This window comes from Limanda limanda, chromosome 22 (assembly GCF_963576545.1).
Source record: "Limanda limanda chromosome 22, fLimLim1.1, whole genome shotgun sequence".
In the NCBI taxonomy this organism is placed as follows: domain Eukaryota; kingdom Metazoa; phylum Chordata; class Actinopteri; order Pleuronectiformes; family Pleuronectidae; genus Limanda; species Limanda limanda.
In genome coordinates this window covers 17,428,419-17,448,731 of record NC_083657.1, presented here as the reverse complement: position 1 = coordinate 17,448,731, position 20,313 = coordinate 17,428,419, and the positions used below count along the sequence as shown (strand labels likewise).

General features: G+C 40.8%; 1 protein-coding gene across 1 annotated transcript; it reads right to left on the bottom strand.

Annotated features, from left to right (window-relative positions):
- Nucleotides 1-973: 973 nt before the first annotated feature.
- On the bottom strand, nt 974-19,391 carry rce1a (Ras converting CAAX endopeptidase 1a). The gene is made up of 8 exons (XM_061095775.1): nt 19,096-19,391; nt 14,275-14,377; nt 14,011-14,094; nt 9,482-9,560; nt 9,164-9,331; nt 8,507-8,578; nt 8,325-8,387; nt 974-7,827 (listed from the first exon to the last, which is right to left on the bottom strand). Exons 1-8 carry the CDS (start codon nt 19,263-19,265, stop codon nt 7,598-7,600), a joined length of 969 nt encoding a protein of 322 aa, XP_060951758.1. The 5' UTR covers nt 19,266-19,391; the 3' UTR covers nt 974-7,597.
- Nucleotides 19,392-20,313: the final 922 nt, after the last annotated feature.

The following is a 20,313-nucleotide window of genomic DNA, read 5'->3' as shown; positions in this document are numbered from 1 at the left end:
AAATATTCTGGGTCAGGCTATGGATGTACACCACGTTCCGCACCATGTCCGCTGTGATCAACATGTGAATGCGGCTCCGGAGGAAGATAACAGTGAACATTTAGGCGTAAAACTTGGTGTAAATAAACTGATTTTGAGTCGATTGTGAATGTCGGGGCTCACGTACGTATAATAATATAGCTTTTCTGGATGGCATCGCCCTTGACTCCACCGATACTGGGGAGTTATCTCTGATATATCTTAGATATACAATATGCCTAACCATTATTGATACCTTCATCTCTGTCAGACTTTCTCTTTTGATTAAATATGTCAAACATTGATCCGCCTCTCCATTTATATTAGACATTGTCTTTTCTCATGAATGTTGGAAATATTCTTATTTTGTTGATGGGCTCGTCTACACTTGAAATTTATAGCACTTCTGTCCTTCCTGGGAGAGAAAGATCCCTCACTTCCCCCCGACTCTGGTTGAGGGTTAAGGGCAGAGAATGTTGCACCTTGTTAAGACAAATTGTGAATATGGGAAATACAAAATAAATACAATATATACAATAACCCTATGTTCACGCTTAGTCAATTTACCTCTTCTCTGCTCTCCACCCTCCTACAGCCCATTTCCCACCATCTTTCACTACCAGTATCTGGACTCCATCAGGGGATTTTCCTGTGCAGCTCATCAAATGAAAACCACTTCAAATGATTACATCCAGATAGAGTTTAAATACCAAAGACTCCATGTCTAGTCTCCGATACAATAATTGAATTACCTGTCTCCTTTAAATAAAACAAAATTATGAAATACTGTTGCTGTAAGATAAATGGTATAATACTACAATGTAGTGCAGACAAAACATAGCATTAAAATGTAGAGGGAAAATGGTTCATTGTCAAATGAAGAGCCAAAGAAAAGGCTTAGGAAAGTCTTCAAGTCAACACAATACAAAAGTAGTTAATACAACACTGACACATATAAAATTTAGTTATTTATTTACAAATAGATATTTTGCAGTACTTCCAAAGTTTCTGTAAAAGATTGTCGTACTAAAACATGGTTCTCTAACTCAGATTGTGTGACACAGTGAGTGTAAAATACATGCAAATATCTGTACACCCTGTCACCAAAATAGATCTGGTTACAAAATATAGTGTTCAGTACAAACATCTGTGGAGTTTAGTTTCACCAGCAGACCAACAATTCATATTCACAAGTTCTGAAAATGCACATTTCAAATGATTATTCCTGCAAGTGTTGTATAGTAAAATAAGAGAGCTGCTAAATGCTTAGCAAAAATAATTTCTGCAGTCTCTGCTGATGCTGCTCTCTGCATATGTGTGATTATTGGCTATTGAGTATATAGTTTGGGAACAATATAAATAGGGTTTTCTTCTCACAGCAATGAAGGTAAGTGTTCCATCCCGATCATCTTGCAAAGGTCTCTACATGACTGAGGTTAAGAGAGTGGCAGGAAACACTAAAAAAAGAAAAATATTAGCTGATTGGTGAGAAGCTTGAACATTGAACGTTTCAGAAAGTGAAGGGGACAGGGAGAAGATCCTCATCTGAAAGGAGAATGACAGGGAAATTGAAATCTTAAAACACCATCACCAGTAGTTAGCTGCCTTGCTGCTACCTCAATGGGATGGAACCACGACACTTAAAATGCATTTCCACTCAAGGAGTTGTAATATGTGGATTGATGACATACTTGCATTTACACTCGTTCAAGGTTCGGACAATCAGATCATGGGTTAGGGGTAATGTGGTCAGTCTCTGTTGGATTGTAATATGATCACCCAATTCCAAGGTACAGTCCAACTGTCAATTTTCATTAGAGTTGGCTTAACAAAAACGTGAGTACCAGTGTAACTACAGTCTTTATAGTGTTGAATTATGGGTTGTCAGTAGTCGTAATGTTGCAAGGTTAGCAAATGCTTTCACATGTCTACAGGGAATCTTTCAACCCAAATCCATAATGTCTCCTGACGTCTTTACTGCAGAAATGCACTTGGCATAAGAGTCAAGAAACAAGCCGTCACAGATGATGAGCTCAGAATGAAGTTCTGGAAACTGTGAACCGACAGAAAAAAAGGTTTTGAGCAATTGATATTGAGAGGACTCAATTTCTACACTAGCTGGATTGTGGCTACTGAGAAACAACCCATGTACAGCCAGAAGCGGAGAATGGGTTGGAGTGGCACATTTCTCATTCACTTCTAGTTTGTATGGTGCACAGTGCGATCACCCAGTATCATATTTATGAAGAGAATTTAAGGACACAGCTCTTCAGTGACCAGAACCGTTTGCTTTTCTTCTTGCTAAAGTCGATGTAATGTGACAAACAGCTCATTTTCTTTTTTTATAATGATAATGGTCCAAAATGAAGCAAAAAAGCATGGTTTTAATTAAAAAAATAAAATTTTCTTGGGGGGGTACCCTCAAATAACCTCACACTCGCAAAATACACACCACCATAGCACCTATCCAAGGAACACTTCAATTTCGCTATGATTAATTTAGAGTATCCACCCCTGCTCTTGAAATCCAACACACACCCCAAATAAATTTAAACATCTTGAATTTCATTAGAATTTTCATTATACATTGGCACGAACAATTTCGTTGTTTAGTTCCATGTGGAGGACTAAAACTCTCAAATAAATGTATCTGTTTAAGAGGAAACTGGCCTCAGTAAGTCGTACCACAGGGTTCCTAAAATATTTCCGTGAAGTGGTTCTCCAGTGACGGATGAATGATAAACAGAATGGAATCGACAGCTTCTCTCCCTTTCACAAAGTACTCTGCTGCCCTCTGCTGGCTGATTTAGGTAGGTACAGTTCAACTCACTTGGTTTGTAAACTTCAACTATCACCTGCCAAAAAGACAACTGGTCAGATGAATTACTATGCATTTCAGACAAATAAAATGCAAAAACTTCCCACATATGATTTATTGCTGAATACCCAAGCAGCTAACTTCTTCACAGTATGAATACAGCTTATGTTGTTTTTGCGTTTAGATTTCTTTCCGTCAAAAGGAGCAAGCTGCTAAGCTGTAGATAAGGACAATAAGTGGATTGAGAAGGTAATGAATAAAATTAGGCTGCTCTGATAGAGAAATTATCACAAATGTCTAAATTCTCCTGTTTCAACAGCTGCTTGTGTCCACGACTCTACTCAGCAAAATTAAAACTATTCAATTCAATTAGCCAGTGATGCATTTTGAGACCTCACAAGACAGCACAGGCGCCAAATGCATACAACTGTAATTGGTCAAATTTCAATGCTGCCAATGCAAAAACAAAAGTGAAAATGAGCGCTCATCTTTTACTATTGAGACCAATTTTGTTTTAAAGTTAGTTCTGATGACATTTAATGATAGACTATGAAAATAAGATAACAAGTGAACAAATTAAGGACTGTGGGCAGTGAGCCATGATACCAAACAATGTGGTCTATGCTTTGAGTCAGTCTGGACTCATCACTACATTTACCAACTACCAGAACAATAAATCTGATGTCACCTGTTAACTTGTAACCTGAGGCGTAGGAGTCACTGCAATTGAACAGATTGCCAATTTGACACATTAAAGGATAGACTCGGTTTATTGGGTGCTTTTCTACCAAAATTTCCACGAACTTTATTTTCCCAAGAACTGTTCAGAAACTTTACTCTGGGTAAAAGTTCCTAAAGCAAATTGTTATTTGCATGCACTATTAAAAAGCCTTAAAAGAATATAAGGCTTCTCAGCAAAGCAGCTTAGATATTAAAAAACATGGGGGTTGCCTTGCACACCATGTATGCATGATAATACAGCATGTTGGCAACATATAAAGCTATACATACATCTCTTGGGCTGCTCAATCCCCAAAGTACAAGCCAAACGTGTTTGCAGTGGTCACAGCTTTTAAAAGTGCCAAGTGCATAACAATGTGGTGGAAAAGGCTGGCACATCTGAACAGTCAGCGGTGTTAAGCACTGCAAGCCTCAGCTCTTAAGATCTGTTGGAAAGTGCAGGGAGTGGACTGAAGATACAAATATCTCCCAATAACCTATGTTGGACTAGGGACAGGGATCCTTCAGCCTCCAGGTAATTGTGAAGCTGCTAGAACCAGACAAAGTATAATTTGCCTAAAGTGTTTGTTTGTCTTAAAGAAGACACAAATAATGTGTTCAATAATTTAGCCTTGTCAGGTTTTAGAAAAATCCAAATGGTTATTAATTAGAAAAAGATTCCTTATCACTAATTCAGAACCTGGATGCTCTAAGCGAAACAGTAGGGGAACTCAAACTGCATTTTTGGACAGAGCGATTGCTGCCACAATGTCACATACAGTGGTACCATGAATGTGAATTCTGTGCCGACTCTGCCAGCTGACTTTTAAGTCAGGTATCAAAACTGTTCGCGGGGAAAATAATGGCAAAACTTGTGTTGCAAAGTGCAAAAGTCCAGGTTAGGTTTTGAGGTTAGATCATTTTGACACCAAAGTGGATTTAGTCAGAGTTTGTTTGATCAGCTGTGTTGCTGCCCTGTTGGTCAGTTAGAACTGCAGCTACAAATGTGCTCTGAACTGATGCTAATGGTGGTCACAACTATTAAAACAAAACCCAGGTCATGGATTATTGAAATCCTGTTAGTCAGAAATTCATTGATTATAAATTTCTATCTAGTGCTTTTTTTCTAGTAAAGCAATGAGCCTTTTCCTGCCTCTTAAAAGAAGAATCAGCTGCATGCAATGCATTGTTTGGACCATTGTTGTCTCTATTTAAATACACCTCATATGGTCAATGGTTTTATATTTATATAGCGCTTTTCTAGTCTTGATGACCACTCAAAATTCTCATACACTTAGTAATACATAACTAAAGCATAAGAGAACTGGAGAAGTAGCCAGGATTACATCTTGTAAATCTACAGATGTAGAAATCGACATTTGAAGAGCGACTGGTTTAGAAACGGTAAGCTCCTGTTCCAAAGATGTAAGGAATGTATTAAAAAAACAAGTAGAAAATGCTATAAGTCATCAAGACTTAGATACCTCAAAGGTCCTCTGCTTGAGATTGATAAGCAAAAAGAATATCCAGCTTTAAGACCAAAACATACTCTGTTGAAAGACACAAACACAGAAACTTACCATGTCTGAAAATATATTACCTAAAGTTGTCAGTGCCCAGTCATCCCAAAAACAGGCACACAACAAAATGATTTGGAGATACTCAAAACGCAGAAATGGAGGAGACAACTTTTACTCCTGTCTTCTTTTTTTCTTAAATAATGTTTATTTTATAATTTTGATTAAAAGGCAGCATTCTCCTAGTCTTGAAACCAGTTAAATCAGTAACCTCAGGTCTATTCACCCTGGCTGATGGGTCTCCCACTCAGGACCGATTTCCATCTGTTTTGAAACTGGTGGCCCAAACACTACATTTTTCTAAAATGGAGTGGGCTTGGTAACTGAAAAGGGAGTGACCAGTGGGAGCACTGCTGACCTTGATGTCTGTAGTTGAAGTTTGCCATGCTGCTGTACATAACATTTTTCGATGTTTTGATTGGTTGTTGTAGGTCTGTTCCGCAACTGTCGAAAACACCCTTGAAAATGGAAAATGAACAGATGGGTTCCAGACTACTTCACAGATGCCAAACTGGCATTCTCCAGCAGAGGTTTGAGCAACAAACCAGGACCTGCCTCAGTTAATACTGTTGTTTTACACACTTTCACACCTGTTGTTATTTCGGTCTGAACCGTGACAAACATTTGGTCACAAACTTCTTCATTGATTTAATGAATTGCCAAAGTCCAAGGAGGATAGAAGCACAATACACAATTTTCAGTGATTGAGCATCCAGTTGATTAGCACCAATGGTTGATTTGCGGCTTTCGTAACAGCTCAAATGAACCACACTAAACTGTTTGTTCCAACCAAACACATATCATAAGTGGCATCAATTATTATATCCACATATGCATTTATTTATATCATCCGACATAAACTGCTAATCCAGCCGTACTCAGTGCCAGCAAAGAGGTTTCAGGTGATGAACAGTGTGAATTTACGAAGTGGTACTCAGTAGGATAAATGCAAATACTGACTTGTGTAGTGGTGTGACTGGGCCACTAACATAATCCAAGAGTGAGAATTAGTTAGTGTCACTATGAGGCAGCAACAGAACACACACTAAACAACACTAGGAGTACACTGCCTGCTTGGATTGGTACCTAAGAGTGGTTGTTCAAAGTATGCACTTCAACAGAGTATGTTTTACGCAGTATAACAATTACCCCCCCAGCCCACCATAAACTATCACCTGCCTTCACCAACAACCAGCACTGAAACATGCATAGATATATAAATGACCGTTAATAAGTCTCTTCACTAAACAATGGTCGAGTCAACAGCAACGTCTTGGAGTTTGAATTCAGATTAAGAAAAAAACAATGAATTGAAATGTAATGGCTAAAAGCATAACATTAAAAACAACTTATTATAACCGAACCATTTAGCCAAATAGTGTATTTTTCTTATTTCCCTGTTGCTCCAGTGCAGCTACAGCGGGATTATTGGCTGATGAACAAGACTCAGAACATCCCCATGAGCATCTGTAGACCAGAATGCAGTGCAGCCTATTTCTGCAGAGTTTTATAATGTGTGTAGCGATTGTTGTGACTCTCACTGTCTTTGCTGGAACAACTATTTCTTAAACAACCGGCAGCTGAAAGCAACAATTTCCATGTCTTCCTCAAAAGGGAGCTGAAGGATAATTCTGGCTTTATTTCAACAGGAGCACAAAGCTGATAACAAACCCAGCCTCCACCAGCCTACACCCACTTCTATTAGATCCAATTTAGCCTGACTGGTACTGCCAAATTTAAACCCCAAACCCAACCTGAGACATGAAGCTACATTTTATTTACTTAATTCATTACTGATCATTAGCTCACCAGGCTAATTGCAAAAAAATACATATGAAAATAACCCAGTGTGAACTAAAACCTGAAACAAAGAACTTGCTCAGCTTTGAAGCTTTTTTTTGGTACAGTTTCTACAAGCCAATACTTTAAACGATGAAAATAAATTCAACATGTGAATAAACCAGAATTATCCTTTAAAAAGATGAGGCAGATTGAGTTGATAAATAGTACACTGAATTGGTACATACTGATGCTTCGTCACAAACTGGTGATATTTACGAGTAAGAGAATCTGAGGAGGAATGGTCCTTCAATGCTGCGTATATATCTACACTACAATCAATTCAGGGTGGCATCATAGCCCAACAATCACAGAACAACAGTCCTTAGAATCGACAGTCTCCGGTTCAATCACAGCAACATGAATCCAACCTACTCAAAATGAGCCATTCTGTGTAAGCTGATCAGCTGATTCATTGAAATATGTCATGTAAATGTGTTGACATATCGAGGGTCCATAGACCTCAGTAAAGGGCTACAGAGTTCCTCACCTCTCCATGACAAATATGCCCACATGGCTAGCGCCGTCAGCCCCCACAGGACCGGAGCTGATCTCTAACTTGGCAAAAAACACTGGACTGTTTCATCAAGTGTGCGTGGGGTGGGGTGGGGGTGGGGGGCAAGTATCAGGAGAGGCAGAGGGAGCTGGGGTAGGAGGTAAGGGTGCAGACTGGTGTGGGGAGGCCATAGTAGAAGGGGTTAGTGAAGGGGAAGAGGAAGAAGAAGAAGAGGAGGACCCCCAGCAGGTAGGAGGAGAGGACGATGATGCGTTGGGGGTGCTCCAGGGCTGTGCTGACGGCCGGGAAACCCATGTAGTTGCAGAAGGAATGGCAGAGGACCGGGCCAATCAGGTGACCTAAAACAAACAGGAAGAAGGTGGGTTTGACTTAATGCCTAACTGCAAAGTGCTGACTTAACTCGATGAATGCTGTACTTAAAACAATGTGTCCTCATAAGAATTTTTACTCAGAGTTGTTATTAATTTGGGTGTTTTTGTTGTCATCTTAGCTGCTTTCAGACATGCACTGAACTCCAGAGATCCTCCCCATTATCTAAAGAGGATGTAAATGAGTGAACACAAATGTCCGAGTGAGAGCCTCTGCAGTGTCTGTGGACTTTTTCCACCTGAATCCCTGCGAAGAGTTTGTTGTGGTTGGGAACGTGTCTGAGCAGAGAACAACCTCTTCATTGTGCATGTGTGAAAGGCAAACTGCGGAGACCGTCCGGACCCAATTCTCTGGAGTTACTCTGCAAGATATGTCTGAAAACGCCTTTTGTTTTGAACTGGATGGCATCCGCCCTCACTCCCCTACAAATCACTTACCGTGTCAGATGTAAATGAAAGCTCCTCACCTGTTCTGATGAAGATAAAGGCAGTGTAGGCCCCAAACACCGCTGTGTAGGAAAACTGGAACCCTGGTGTTGACCAAACAAAGGAAAGTTCATCAGCTTCTTCCTACTCACTGCATCACCCAGTCAGCCCATGTGACACAGCCCCAATGAATAAGCTGCATCCATTAAACACAAGTTCTCACCTGCAGAGAGGAAGATTCCTGACAGCGTTCCCTGTCTGAACCTCAGCAACTCGATCACATGGTGAAAGTGAGCTGCAAGACGACAGTATTAGAGAGCAAGTGCAGCAACATGATTTGGCATTTGAGCAGAATAAAAACTTGAGAACAAGACAGTGTTCTGAGGAGCACTTAGACCCACAGTTGGTTCATCACATAATGTGAACATCAAGTATGGATCAAAGCTGCATTGTTTTTTTGGCTCCTTGCTAGCAGCACAATATGTAGAAAACTTTGACATCATTCGATAAATCAAACCTAATATGGCTTGTGTGTTAGAAAACAGTTGCTTGTATACACCGAGCAGACAAAGAGCATTATCAGCATTCATGAAGAATGACATTTTTAGCGTCACGTAAAGAATATGACTCAAATATTCTTCACTCATTTGAACCACAGTAGAGACAAAATCAAAACACTGACTTCAAACTGGGAGGAATTTTAGAGTAAGGAGAAGAAAATAAATGTTGTGTCCACCATGAAAGTGACATTATATAGTATAAAAGTAATGATTAGTGCAATTTTTTTAATGCTTTGTCAAATCTATATTTTACCATGTTGATAAAGGGTCTTTTAGGATGTGGCCCTGCTGTATTAAACTTTGCTGTTTTTATCACTCACCTACTCCAAAGAAGAGAGGGCAGGTGAAAATGGCCACAGAAGGGCCAGCACACGGCACCAACATGGGCAGCATGCAGGCCCTGAAGACAAGCTCCTCTGTCAATGGTGCAACCACCTGATTCCTCAACCAGCGCATGTCATTGAAACACAACGTCCAGAAACACGGGTCTGCAGGAGGACAGAGACACGGCAGCAGGTTGTTTCCTCTGTTCTAAAGAAAGCGCTTAATTAAAGTTCACTGACATATTTCATACGTTGTTTAGATGGGTGGAAATCTTAAATTAATTGAAATCATTCACATCATGCTGGCTATCTCACCAAAGGCTACCCTGATCCCATCCATGAAGCTCCAGGGACAATCCATGGCCAACTGCATAAGGGGGCCCAAGAACAGGACCTGCAGCACACACACAGGTTCTATCTTTAGACAGGATTTGTCATCTGAGACATCAAAGAACCAAACTATAATATAATTATTATCATATGTATAATTTATCATTTTTTACCATTAGAGCAAAGTACTCAATGTATTACTGATAGAAGCAAGAGATGGATAGATTTATGGATTAATTAATAGGATAACGTTTAAACGAATACATTTGTCTAAAAAAATCTATTTGTCTAAACAAATCTATTTGTACATCTATCCTGATCTATTTCTGACTCACAGGGAGAGATGTGAGGCAAAGATAGTGCATGAGCTGACATGGAGAGGATACATTGCGGTTATCTAATTAAAACAGGATGTGGTTTGGCTGCTTATTTTGTCCATTAATCCACAAGGACAGAAGTTGGAGCAGCAGCAGTGTTTGTGTCGCACAGTTCAGGGAGGTCATTAAAGCTAGGGTTAGGGATCCTGGAAGAACTAGCAAGAGTAGGCTAAACTTCCCTTCGGCCCTCTCTCAAAGCTACATGCCCAAAGCACACAGAGTTTCAGGGGTATAGTTGTAGCTGTTTTGCTAATACCAATACCAGGGACACACAAGACCACAGACGGCCTTTTGTTAGTTTAATAGTACAAGAAATTACTCTTGCTCTAGCCAGTGTCATAAAAAACATAAAAGTAGATGAAATAAGAATTATGCCTCCTGATAGAGATCAAATGGCTATGCTTGAAGATAGTGCTTAGGTTATTAGGGCTATAATGAATCATGAATGACATAAACACTGTGTACAGTGATTATAATAATAATAATAATGGTGCAACCAGGGATATTTTATGTAGTTTAATCATTTACAGATGTACCTTAATTGCATCGCCTGCTATCGACCACCAAGTACTGGCAGGTGCTGCCCAGCGTCTGCACACAGTAGCACACAGTTACTGCACAGCACGTGGCTAACACTTACATTACACCCAGACATCTGCTTTGATACGAGGGGGAAGCGAGGCCTTGCTTAATTTGCAGAACACACGTAGAAGGCGTATAGGGGGGGTCCAGCTCTGCTTTTGTTTGGAGGCTCGTCTTTAGAACACCTTCATACAGTTAGGTCCATAAATATTTGGACATTTACAAAATTTTTGTCTGTACACCACCACAATGGATTTGAAATTAAACAATCAAGATGTGTGTTAAGTGCAGTCTTTCAGCTTTAATTTGAGGGTATTTACATCCAAATCAGGTGAACACATTTTATATGTGGCACCCCCTTTTTAAGGGACCAAAAGTAATTGGACAAACTAACATAATCATTAATGTAATTGTCACTTTTAATACTTGGTTGCAAATCCTTTGCAGTCAATGACAGCCTGAAGTCTGGAACCCATAGACATCACCAGACGCTGGGTTTCGTCCCTGGTGATGCTCTGCCAGGCCTCTACTGCAACTGTCTTCAGTTCCTGCTTGTTCTTGGGGCATTTTCCCTTCAGTTTTGTCTTCAGCAAGTGAAATGCATGCTCAATTAGATTCAGGTCAGGTGATTGACTTGGCCATTGCAGAACATTCCACTTCTTTGCCTTAAAAAACTCTTTGGTTGCTTTCGCAGTATGCTTCGGGTCATTGTCCATCTGCACTGTGAAGCACTGTCCAATGAATTCTGAAGCATTTGGCTGAATATGAGCAAATAATATTTCCCGAAACACTCAGAATTCATCCTACTGCTTTTATCAGCAGTCACACAATCAAAAAATATAAGGGAACCAGTTCCATTGGCAGCCATAACATTACCTCCACCATGCTTCACTGATGAGGTGGTATGCTTTAGATCAGGGGTGCCCACACTAGGGCTGCTCAATTAATCGAAATATAATCGTGATTACGATTATTGGGTCAAACGATCTCCAAACTACTATAATCGAGTTGAAACGATTATTTGGCATTTTTTTTTAAAGAGACGCGCATGCGCAATTCAGTCCCTCCCCCGGAGCATTCAGCGCCCCCCCGCTGACTGGCACTCACTCTCCAGCAGCTGTGAAGTGAAGGAGGCGAGTTGTGTGTGTGGGGACCGGAGGTATTTAAAAAATAGCGCGAGTGGAAAATGGCAGAAGGAGGGCAGCCCCGTCTGATCGACTTTTCGATTCCGAGCAGCAGCACCACACAGTGTAGCGGCTGCGCAGCGTCCATTCTCCAGCGCGCAGCCGCCCGGCTGTTCTCACCGGACCCTCGCGGGTCAGCTCGCGATTCTCCGCTTGACCCGTTCAATGTCGGGGTTCGGGGGTAAATGATGATGGTCCTCATAGCCCCCCCACCCCTCTTTTTCTGTCTCTCTCTGTGTGCTTGTAGTGGGGGGGGGGGGGGGGGCAGATGGGGACATTTAATATTGAGAGGAAATTTCAAAGTTCTCAGTTACAAAGTGTTTTTAAGGAGAGTGTTAATGTTGCCATCATTAAGGGTTTGAATAACCAGGCACCGATATCCTGCATGGTTTCACAGAGGAATGAGACACGCAGCCGTAATCGTGCTTACCGGAACCGGAAGTGACTGGTACTTCCGGTTAGTCATTAAACAAAATAAGGCCACATTAATAATCGTTTAAATAATCGTGATTTCGTTTTTGTCCAAAATAATCGTGATTATGATTTTTTCCATAATCGAGCAGCCCTAGCCCACACTTTATAGGCTTGTGAGCTACTCTTGAAATGACCAGCTCAACAAGATCTACCCCCCCCCCCCCCCCCCCCGCACGTACCCCCTCTTTTTTCGCGCCAGGAAACACACTGAAAAATGATTTTAAACAATATTGATAACATATTTTATATTTTATATGATATAAATGATGAAATATGCATCCCATAGTTTGTATTCCCCTTCTGTTGTCCTGGAGATTCAATTTTACCAATTTTACCAATCACATTATTAAATGTCCCCCTCTGCCCAGCCACAAGCAGCCATATAGATAAAAAGAGAGAGAGAGAGGGGGGGGCTACGTATTCTCCACATAGGTTTGAGTGGAGAATACGTAATTTACCCTCCACACCCGACATAGCAAACAGCGGAGAAGTTCTTGAAGATGGATGACATTAAATTAATAATTTAAGTGGAGAAGTACAGTCAGCTGTATGATCCTCAGCACATATGAGCCAAAGAAGACACATGTTGGGCTGTTGATGTTGGAGCAACAAGTAAGTATATGCTTGAAAAAAATGATTAAATGCCGTTTTTACTACAGGCTGATTACAGCAAAAGTATGTGACATTATTAGCGCGGCGCTTCAGCGTACAGTGTGAACAGCCCAGCGCCGGCGCTTTAGGGATTAATGCGGCGCGGTGCTTAGGCGTCGCTTCCGCGTCCGCTTTGAACCTGGCGTGACAAGCAGCCCGCCCCGGATGACGTTCGCAACATCGTCCAGGGCGGGGGGTGTGGCGGCTGCGGCAAAAACAAAAAAAGTGGGTACGTGCGCCGGAGCGTCCACGTGACTGCCTCTTGTCCAGTTGTGCGATTGACCCACACTGCCTTCGCGATCGACGTATTGGGCATCCCTGCTTTAGATCATGAGCAGTTCCTTCCCTTCTCCATACTCTTCTCTACCCATCATTCTGGTTCAAGTTGATCTTTGTCTCATCTGTCCATAGGATGTTGTTCCAAAACTGTACAGGCTCTTAGATGTTTTTTTTAAAACCCTAATCTGGTCTTCCTGTTTTTGAGGCTCACCAATGGTTTACATCTTGTGGTGAACCCTCTATATTTACTCTGGTGAAGTCTTCTCTTGATTGTTGACTTTGACACAGATACGCCTACCTCCTGGAGAGTGTTCTTGATCTTGCCAACTGTTGGGAAGGGGTTTTTCTTCACCTGGGAAATAATTATTCTGTCAACCACCACAGTTGTTTTCCTTGTTCTTCCGGTTCTTTTGGTGTTGCTGAGCTCACTAGTGCGTTCTTTCTTTTTGAGAATGTACCAAACAGTTGATTTGACCACACCTAAGGTTTTTGCTATCTTTCTGATAGGTTTGTTTCGATTTTTCAGCCTAATGATAGCTTGCTTCACTGATAGTGACAGCTCTTTGGACTTCATATTGAGAGTTGACAGCAACAGATTCCAAACACAAATACCACACTTGAAATGAACTCTAGACCTTTTATCTGCTCCTTGTCAATGAAATAACGAGGGAATAACACACACCTGGCCATAGAACAGCTGAGCAGCCAATTGTCCAATTACTTTTGGTCCCTTAAAAAGGGGGGTGCCACATATAAAAGTTGTTAGTTGTAATTCCTACACCGTTCTGATTTGGATGTAAATACCCTCAAATTGAAGCTGAAAGTCTGCACTTAAAGCACATCTTGATTATTTCATTCAAAATCCATTGTAGGGTTACAGAGCCAAAATTATGAAAATTGTGTCAATGTCAAAATATTTATGGACCTAACTGTATATCATCAACATTGTGGAAGTAGTGTTTCTTACCATGGTGAGCACCAGAGGAAGTATGATGGCAGGAATGAGGCCTTCAATCCGGATCCCCATGAGAGCAAATAACGATGAGTCAGTCTGACAAACACAAATACACACATAACCAATAAATAAAGTAAGCCAGGCTCTGTCTGATAATACAGCAGCTGATGTGTTGGAGAGCAACATGACACAACAGTACATATGGATATTAAGAATATATTGATTTAATCTTCAGGTGTTAGACTTGAATATACAGACAAAGGCCAGTTGACTCACCCTGACACCTGTGAATTCTCTCCATGCCAACACAAAGAGAGGTGAAAGACCCGACACAATCAGGACACTGGTGAAGCGTCTCTTAATCACGGTAGGGTGATCCCTGAGAATGGAACAGTGGAGACAATCATCACACACTCATCACAACACAACAAGAGCAGCTGACACAAGTGAACAGAAACCACTCAGAATTGACATGTACTTAAACCAGCCCTGACATGCTTTTCTCCTACAGATAATTCTCCATCAGAGTACTCTTACTTTGGCATATCTACTCCCCATATGTCCAAATAACTATTTCTCGTGCTGGACCTACATCTTCTTGGATTCTTTGGTGGTTTCTGGGCAACTGCTCCAAGTTAAAAAACAGCAACATGTTATTTTTACAATTAGTATTTTGTAACACAGCAAGGCTAATCTTTCCCCCCTGGTTCCAGTCTTTATGCTAAATTTATGCTAACCAGCTGCTGGTATAGCTACATATCTACCCTACATACATTAGAGTGATACTAATCTCCTGCTCCAGAAAAAAACAAATAAGCCCATTTATTAAAAATGTAATGATTTAAAGTTATGAAAAAACAACAATAACTTTTTAGCCTCTATAAAGTTGCAGATTTTCGTTTCTGCTAAGGGCATGAGGAATTCGACGTTTTTTGTTAAGGTTTAGGGGAAATGGACAGTGGCACAATATCACACAACAAATGAGGATTTCCATCCTGCAAGTGACTGTCTAAATCACACGGTTAATCTAGGCAGGATTAACCAGGAAACTTTCTGCATCATCTCCCTGGCCTGTGATGTGAGAGGATGTAGTGATGTGAAGCATGCCCAGGGTTTCCCCCAGTGCTGTATATAGGGCCCTATGATTTCCGCGATAACGAAAACGCGGACGGAATCACGGAATCGGACAATAAAAACGGAATCTACTGTTAACACGGAATGCAGCGGAATTCGCCATTATTCTGGTGAAATTCAGTTTCGAGAGAAAGGGAAACAATACAGGTGACATTAACCTCACTGAATGTTTAGCAGTCACTCCCAAAACAATGCTAAAAACACCCGGTCCACCACTCCAGCCTAGTTAGCGGGGATGCAAACAATAGGTCCCGCCCCCGCTCCTAACAAGAAGTTGAAGCGCCCGCGGCTGACCGCGGAAATGCCTAAAACTTCCAAAAAGCTTAATAATTCGGTTTTAACCCCAAAATTCAGAGCGGAACAATACCCGAAACAATTTTATCACTCAGGTAATCAGCTGTTTTGCCGAGTATGCCAACATACTATTGATTGGAAAAGAAAAGATACGTGCGATGACCACTTGAAGTCAAAAATCCATCTAAAAAACAGTGAAAGCCGTAGCCGTAGAGTTTATTGGCTGTGTGCGCCGCATCTGACATCCCCCTTGAGAAGCTAAAAAAGTTACGCCCGTTTCTAGTCAAACACTGTAAACACGGAGGAGCGCTCCCCCAAAATGCCAGCAGCCTCCGCCAGACTCACCTGCCTCGAGTGTTTGATCAACACATGACTGCCGTTTTAAATTAAAATTATTGCAGGTTAAGGTTTAATTTAATTCTGCATTGTTTGTCCCCTGGTTTGATGTATTCTTCAAACAGTGCTTTGACTAAATGTTTTTATTCACAGTTATGATTTGTTAAAATGAAGGACAGGTTATAAGCACTTGTTATTGTTACAAAAAGGGTCCTCAAGTCCTCAGTTATGCATTTTTTACACTTTAAGGACAATGTGAAAAGTTTATAAGCACTTTATTATTTATGTAATGTTCTTATTTGAAGCACTGAAAACAGTGCAATGTTGTGATGTTTTAATAAATGTATTCGTTCGCACTTATTTGACACTCGTTCTGATGATTTAAATAGCTTAAAGTGTAAAAACGGAATTCATGAAAATGAAAACGGAAAAAACGGAATCTGGAAAAAAACAAAACGGAATTTGGAAAAAAACAAAACGGATTTCATAGGGCCCTATGTATAGGCCTGGCGGGCCACCAGGCTTTACTCCCCCCCCCGGCCAGGCTAAGCGTCGCATGTTTTTTTTATTTAAAAAAAAAAAAATAAATCCGTCACTCGCGCACATCAACAACACTTCACTTCCTCATTGAGCCCCGATCCCCAAGCAACCATCCTATTGGTCCAAACAGTCACATGTCCCACCCAGACGCCTTCACTGACCCTCGGACATCAGAACGCTCCTTCAACACAGTGTTTTACTGAACATACGTCGCCTTCACTGACCCTCAGACATCAGAACGCTCCTTCAACACAGTGTTTTACTGAACATAAGTCAAAACCGAACATAAACAAAAACCTAGTCCGTTACACGATTAGGCTGCAGCTATTTGGTTTTATTTATTTAAAAATAGGGTACTTCTTATTTCATACATTTTCCACAAATATGGGGAGGACTCAAATAGCCCTACAAAGTTCTGTGTTTAATTTATTTCAAAGTAGGCCGACACTTGCCTGTGTATTTTGTTTGTTTGTTATTTTGTTGCTTGTCTGTTTGAGTAGCTGGCTGAAAGCAAAGAAGTAGTACGCTTATCTTTTATTGGTAACCAAACTGTTACGGTTCATTGTTTCTGAAATAAGAGGCCTGACTGCTATGTTCACAGCAAACTTGAATTTTTTTTAATATTAAGTAGGGCTGCCACTATCGATTAATCTGACGACTATTTTCTCGATTAGTCGATTAATCTAAACGATTTATTTTCCTCCAAAAAAATCAAATTGACCATTTCAATTCAGTTAATTTTATTTTGATAACAACAAACTGTATGTCACCATATAATGCAGCACAAAACAAAATGTAAACAAAGGCTCAAATATTAAAGTGCAAAACTGTAGGTTTAAACTAGCAACTCCAACGTGATAAAAATAAATAAAAAAGAGGGCTTATAAGTTAAGTCAGCAGTGCAACTCAAAAAGATATCAAAGTATCTTTTTAACCCCCCGCGGGTGCCTTCTAGCAGCCCTACCACCAGGCTTAGCAAGTTTTCTGGGGGAAACCCTGCATGCCTATCCATCCATCTGTTTGTTATCATTTCATTTCTGGAGCAGGACTAGACAAACAAAACATTTGGATATTTGTCAAGATATAAATGTAAAGTTATGTTTATCCGGGTATGAAGTGGTGCCATTTGATATTTGAGTTTCTTGAAATTTAGTTTTTTGCTGTATTTCCATGGCAATGAGTTTGTTGACTTGGCCAAATCGGGAGTGAGTGGGATCCCAACTCAGAACTTTTGGACATGAAGGCATTCACTTGTTATCACTGACACTGAATTACAAGACCACTCAGTTTTTAACACCAACACACTAGCTGCTTTTTAGACATGCACTGAACTCCTCTTTCTTAATTTCTCCAGAAGAGATGTATGTGTGATTGCAAAAGTCTAAATGAGAGGCTCTGGATTATCTGCAGACTTTCTCCACCTAGCCCTAGGATATTGAAAACAGTGGGGCGATCCCTCTCTGGATTCGCCGCATTTGAGTTGGGGGGTTGAAGATGCAGCTTCCAACACGTGACAGATGTAAAAATATTTTTTTTAAAACTGGTGAAAAAGTGGTGTCATACAAGTAGACACTGACGCAGATGTCTGAGAGTTTGTGGTGATAAGAGCTGTCTGTGTAAGAAAATCATGTGATCTCCGCAGTGGAATTAATGCCTGCTGCACCCGGCTGCTCCACCTCTCAGCTAAATAATGCAGATAATTTGATGCTGTTGTGAGCAGAACCACCTGCTGCTTTGTGCATGTGTGAAAGGCCAACTGTGGGTAAACGCCGTAGCAAATTCTCTGGATTTTACCAGCAGTCCATGTCGGAAACGAGTTTGGAGATTGAAGTCCAGAAGTCATCTCTGACTGCAGGACTAACAGCATTTACAGCACTCTGCAGTGTTGGTAATGTTGTATCACTTGTGGGTTTTACTGTCACTAAAGAAAAAAAACATTTTTCGAAATTAAAATGTCTTTAAAAATGTCTCGCCAAGGCAAGGATGTAAAGGGGAAGTCTCTATCCCTGACATGGACAAAAGCGTATGTGCCGTAATAAGTGATGTTGCACAGGCTTGTTTTCTGATAATTCGACATTTGGTTAATGATCTTAAAAATAGCTTGCATTGTAACAAATAACAAGTTAAGCATTGCATCTCTTTGCATGCCTGGTGTAAGATATATGACAACTATTTTGCAAAACAAAGGACTTTACTCCCCCCTCCCAGAACATTCATATATTTATAAATGCAGCGTTACACAGAATAATGTCAAAATATTTCTGATGTTTAATTTATATATTTATTCATAATTGCTTCAAACTAATGAAATATACAATAGTTAGTCAAAAACTTGATTTGAGTAATTTGATGTTACTGCTACTACAGTTCTGTTTGTACCTTTAAGAAAATTCTAACCAAAAAAACTGGTGACATAAAAGAATAGTACATGCCTCCAATGTATACCGTTCTGATTTGTGTGCGTGTGTGCGTATGTGGTTGCACCATAGGGGTTGCACTTAGTCCAGACACGGATGCAGCCGCTTCAAGGGTTTGAAGCGGCTAACCGCTGGCTGGCCACAGGGCGGCGCTAACAGTGTCTGTCATAACCTGTGAGGAGCACATGCTCAGAGGGGGGCTGTCCGCCAGTGATCACTTCCACAACTAACAGAATAAAAAATGAGACTGGACCCATTTAGTGACGTGCCACAAACATTGGTTTCAATACATAACAGTCGGAATGGACAAAATCACGATGAATCATGGAAAGACAGTAAGGTGCAATGAGAGCACACTGTGTTATCTCCGGCTCACCTCGGCAGGTCACTCCTCCACACGTACAGACTCCCAACATACGAGCAGGCGAGCAGCAGACAGGACAGCACCGACACCCAGCATAAACCGTCAGGGGCTACGAAGCCGCCATCGCTGTGTTTCATTCCCTCTGTCAGAAGGGTCGCTGATAAACCCTCCTCCTCTGCCATACCGACTGTCGGTGGGGACTAAACCATCTAACCACAGAGAACGTCCGCCAACATGAGCTGGGGAGCTGTCAGTAACCTTAGGAAACGTAAGCTAATGAAGCTAGCTGAAGTACTAGCTCCTGTGGCGCTGTATTTCTACGTCATGAGATGTTGCTTTCCCCCCCCCCCCCCCCCCCTTGTACTTCTTCGGCTTCGAAATTTCAGGCGGTGAGCGCCGTCACTGCCATCTTGTGGACCTCTCTGTGTCCTTCAATGTGTATGGCTGTAAGGTTCACTATGCCCCCAAAACAATCATTATCTGGTTCATCACTTTCCTCTGATACTCTCCCAAAACCACAGGTGCTAGGCTGCCAATGGATCGTTCAGTTCGAGGCAGAGTTCTCTATGATGTGTCTTTTGATCGGATGGTCTGCACTGTCTCTGTGAAGGGATGCTACAACCAATCTGAGCTGATCCACTTTTATTGAAATCTATCAGAAAAAACCCTCAATCATGCTTTTTAATCGTACAAGTTCCCTGTTCAACTTCCCCTCTCCCACCTTTCCTATACTTTTGGAAAAAGGCTTTATGTTTCAACATAATCCAATTATTAGAGTAATTGTCATCATTGTAAATGTCACCATCTTGGTCACAGTTCTCCACGATAAACATGGTAATCTAGGCCTTTGCAGCAGTTGGAAAATCACATAAAAAAAAACATGTTGTAATTAAACGGAATTGTGACAGAATTTCATGTAGCTGCTACATTTTTAGGGTTACAAAAACTGTATACTACCCATCTAATAGTATATAACTTTACAGGCTATTATCTTTGAACAAACTTCAATGTCAGTTCAATGTCTCCACAGGCTATTGAATTCATAACTGTATGTTTCTCCATTATTTTTATTATGTTTTAACTCCAATTTGTGTGCATGTGTAGACAAAATAACTCATGGACTTCATTGTCATCAAAGGTGGATTATTACTTGGGAGGTTATATCAAAATTATTGATTTAAGGAGCCTGAAGGTCAAAAGATAAGATAAATAAAATGTGCTCAGGAAAAA

Coding starts and splice junctions, on each gene's coding strand:
- rce1a (XM_061095775.1), bottom strand. CDS start 19,265: ATGGCAGAGGAGGAGGGTTTATCAGCGACCCTTCTGACAGAGGGAATG. Junction 14,378..19,095: donor TGGAGGAGTGACCTGCCGAG/GTGAGCCGGAGA, acceptor TTCCATTCTCAG/GGATCACCCTACCGTGATTA. Junction 8,388..8,506: donor AGGAATCTTCCTCTCTGCAG/GTGAGAACTTGT, acceptor GGTCAACACCAG/GGTTCCAGTTTTCCTACACA.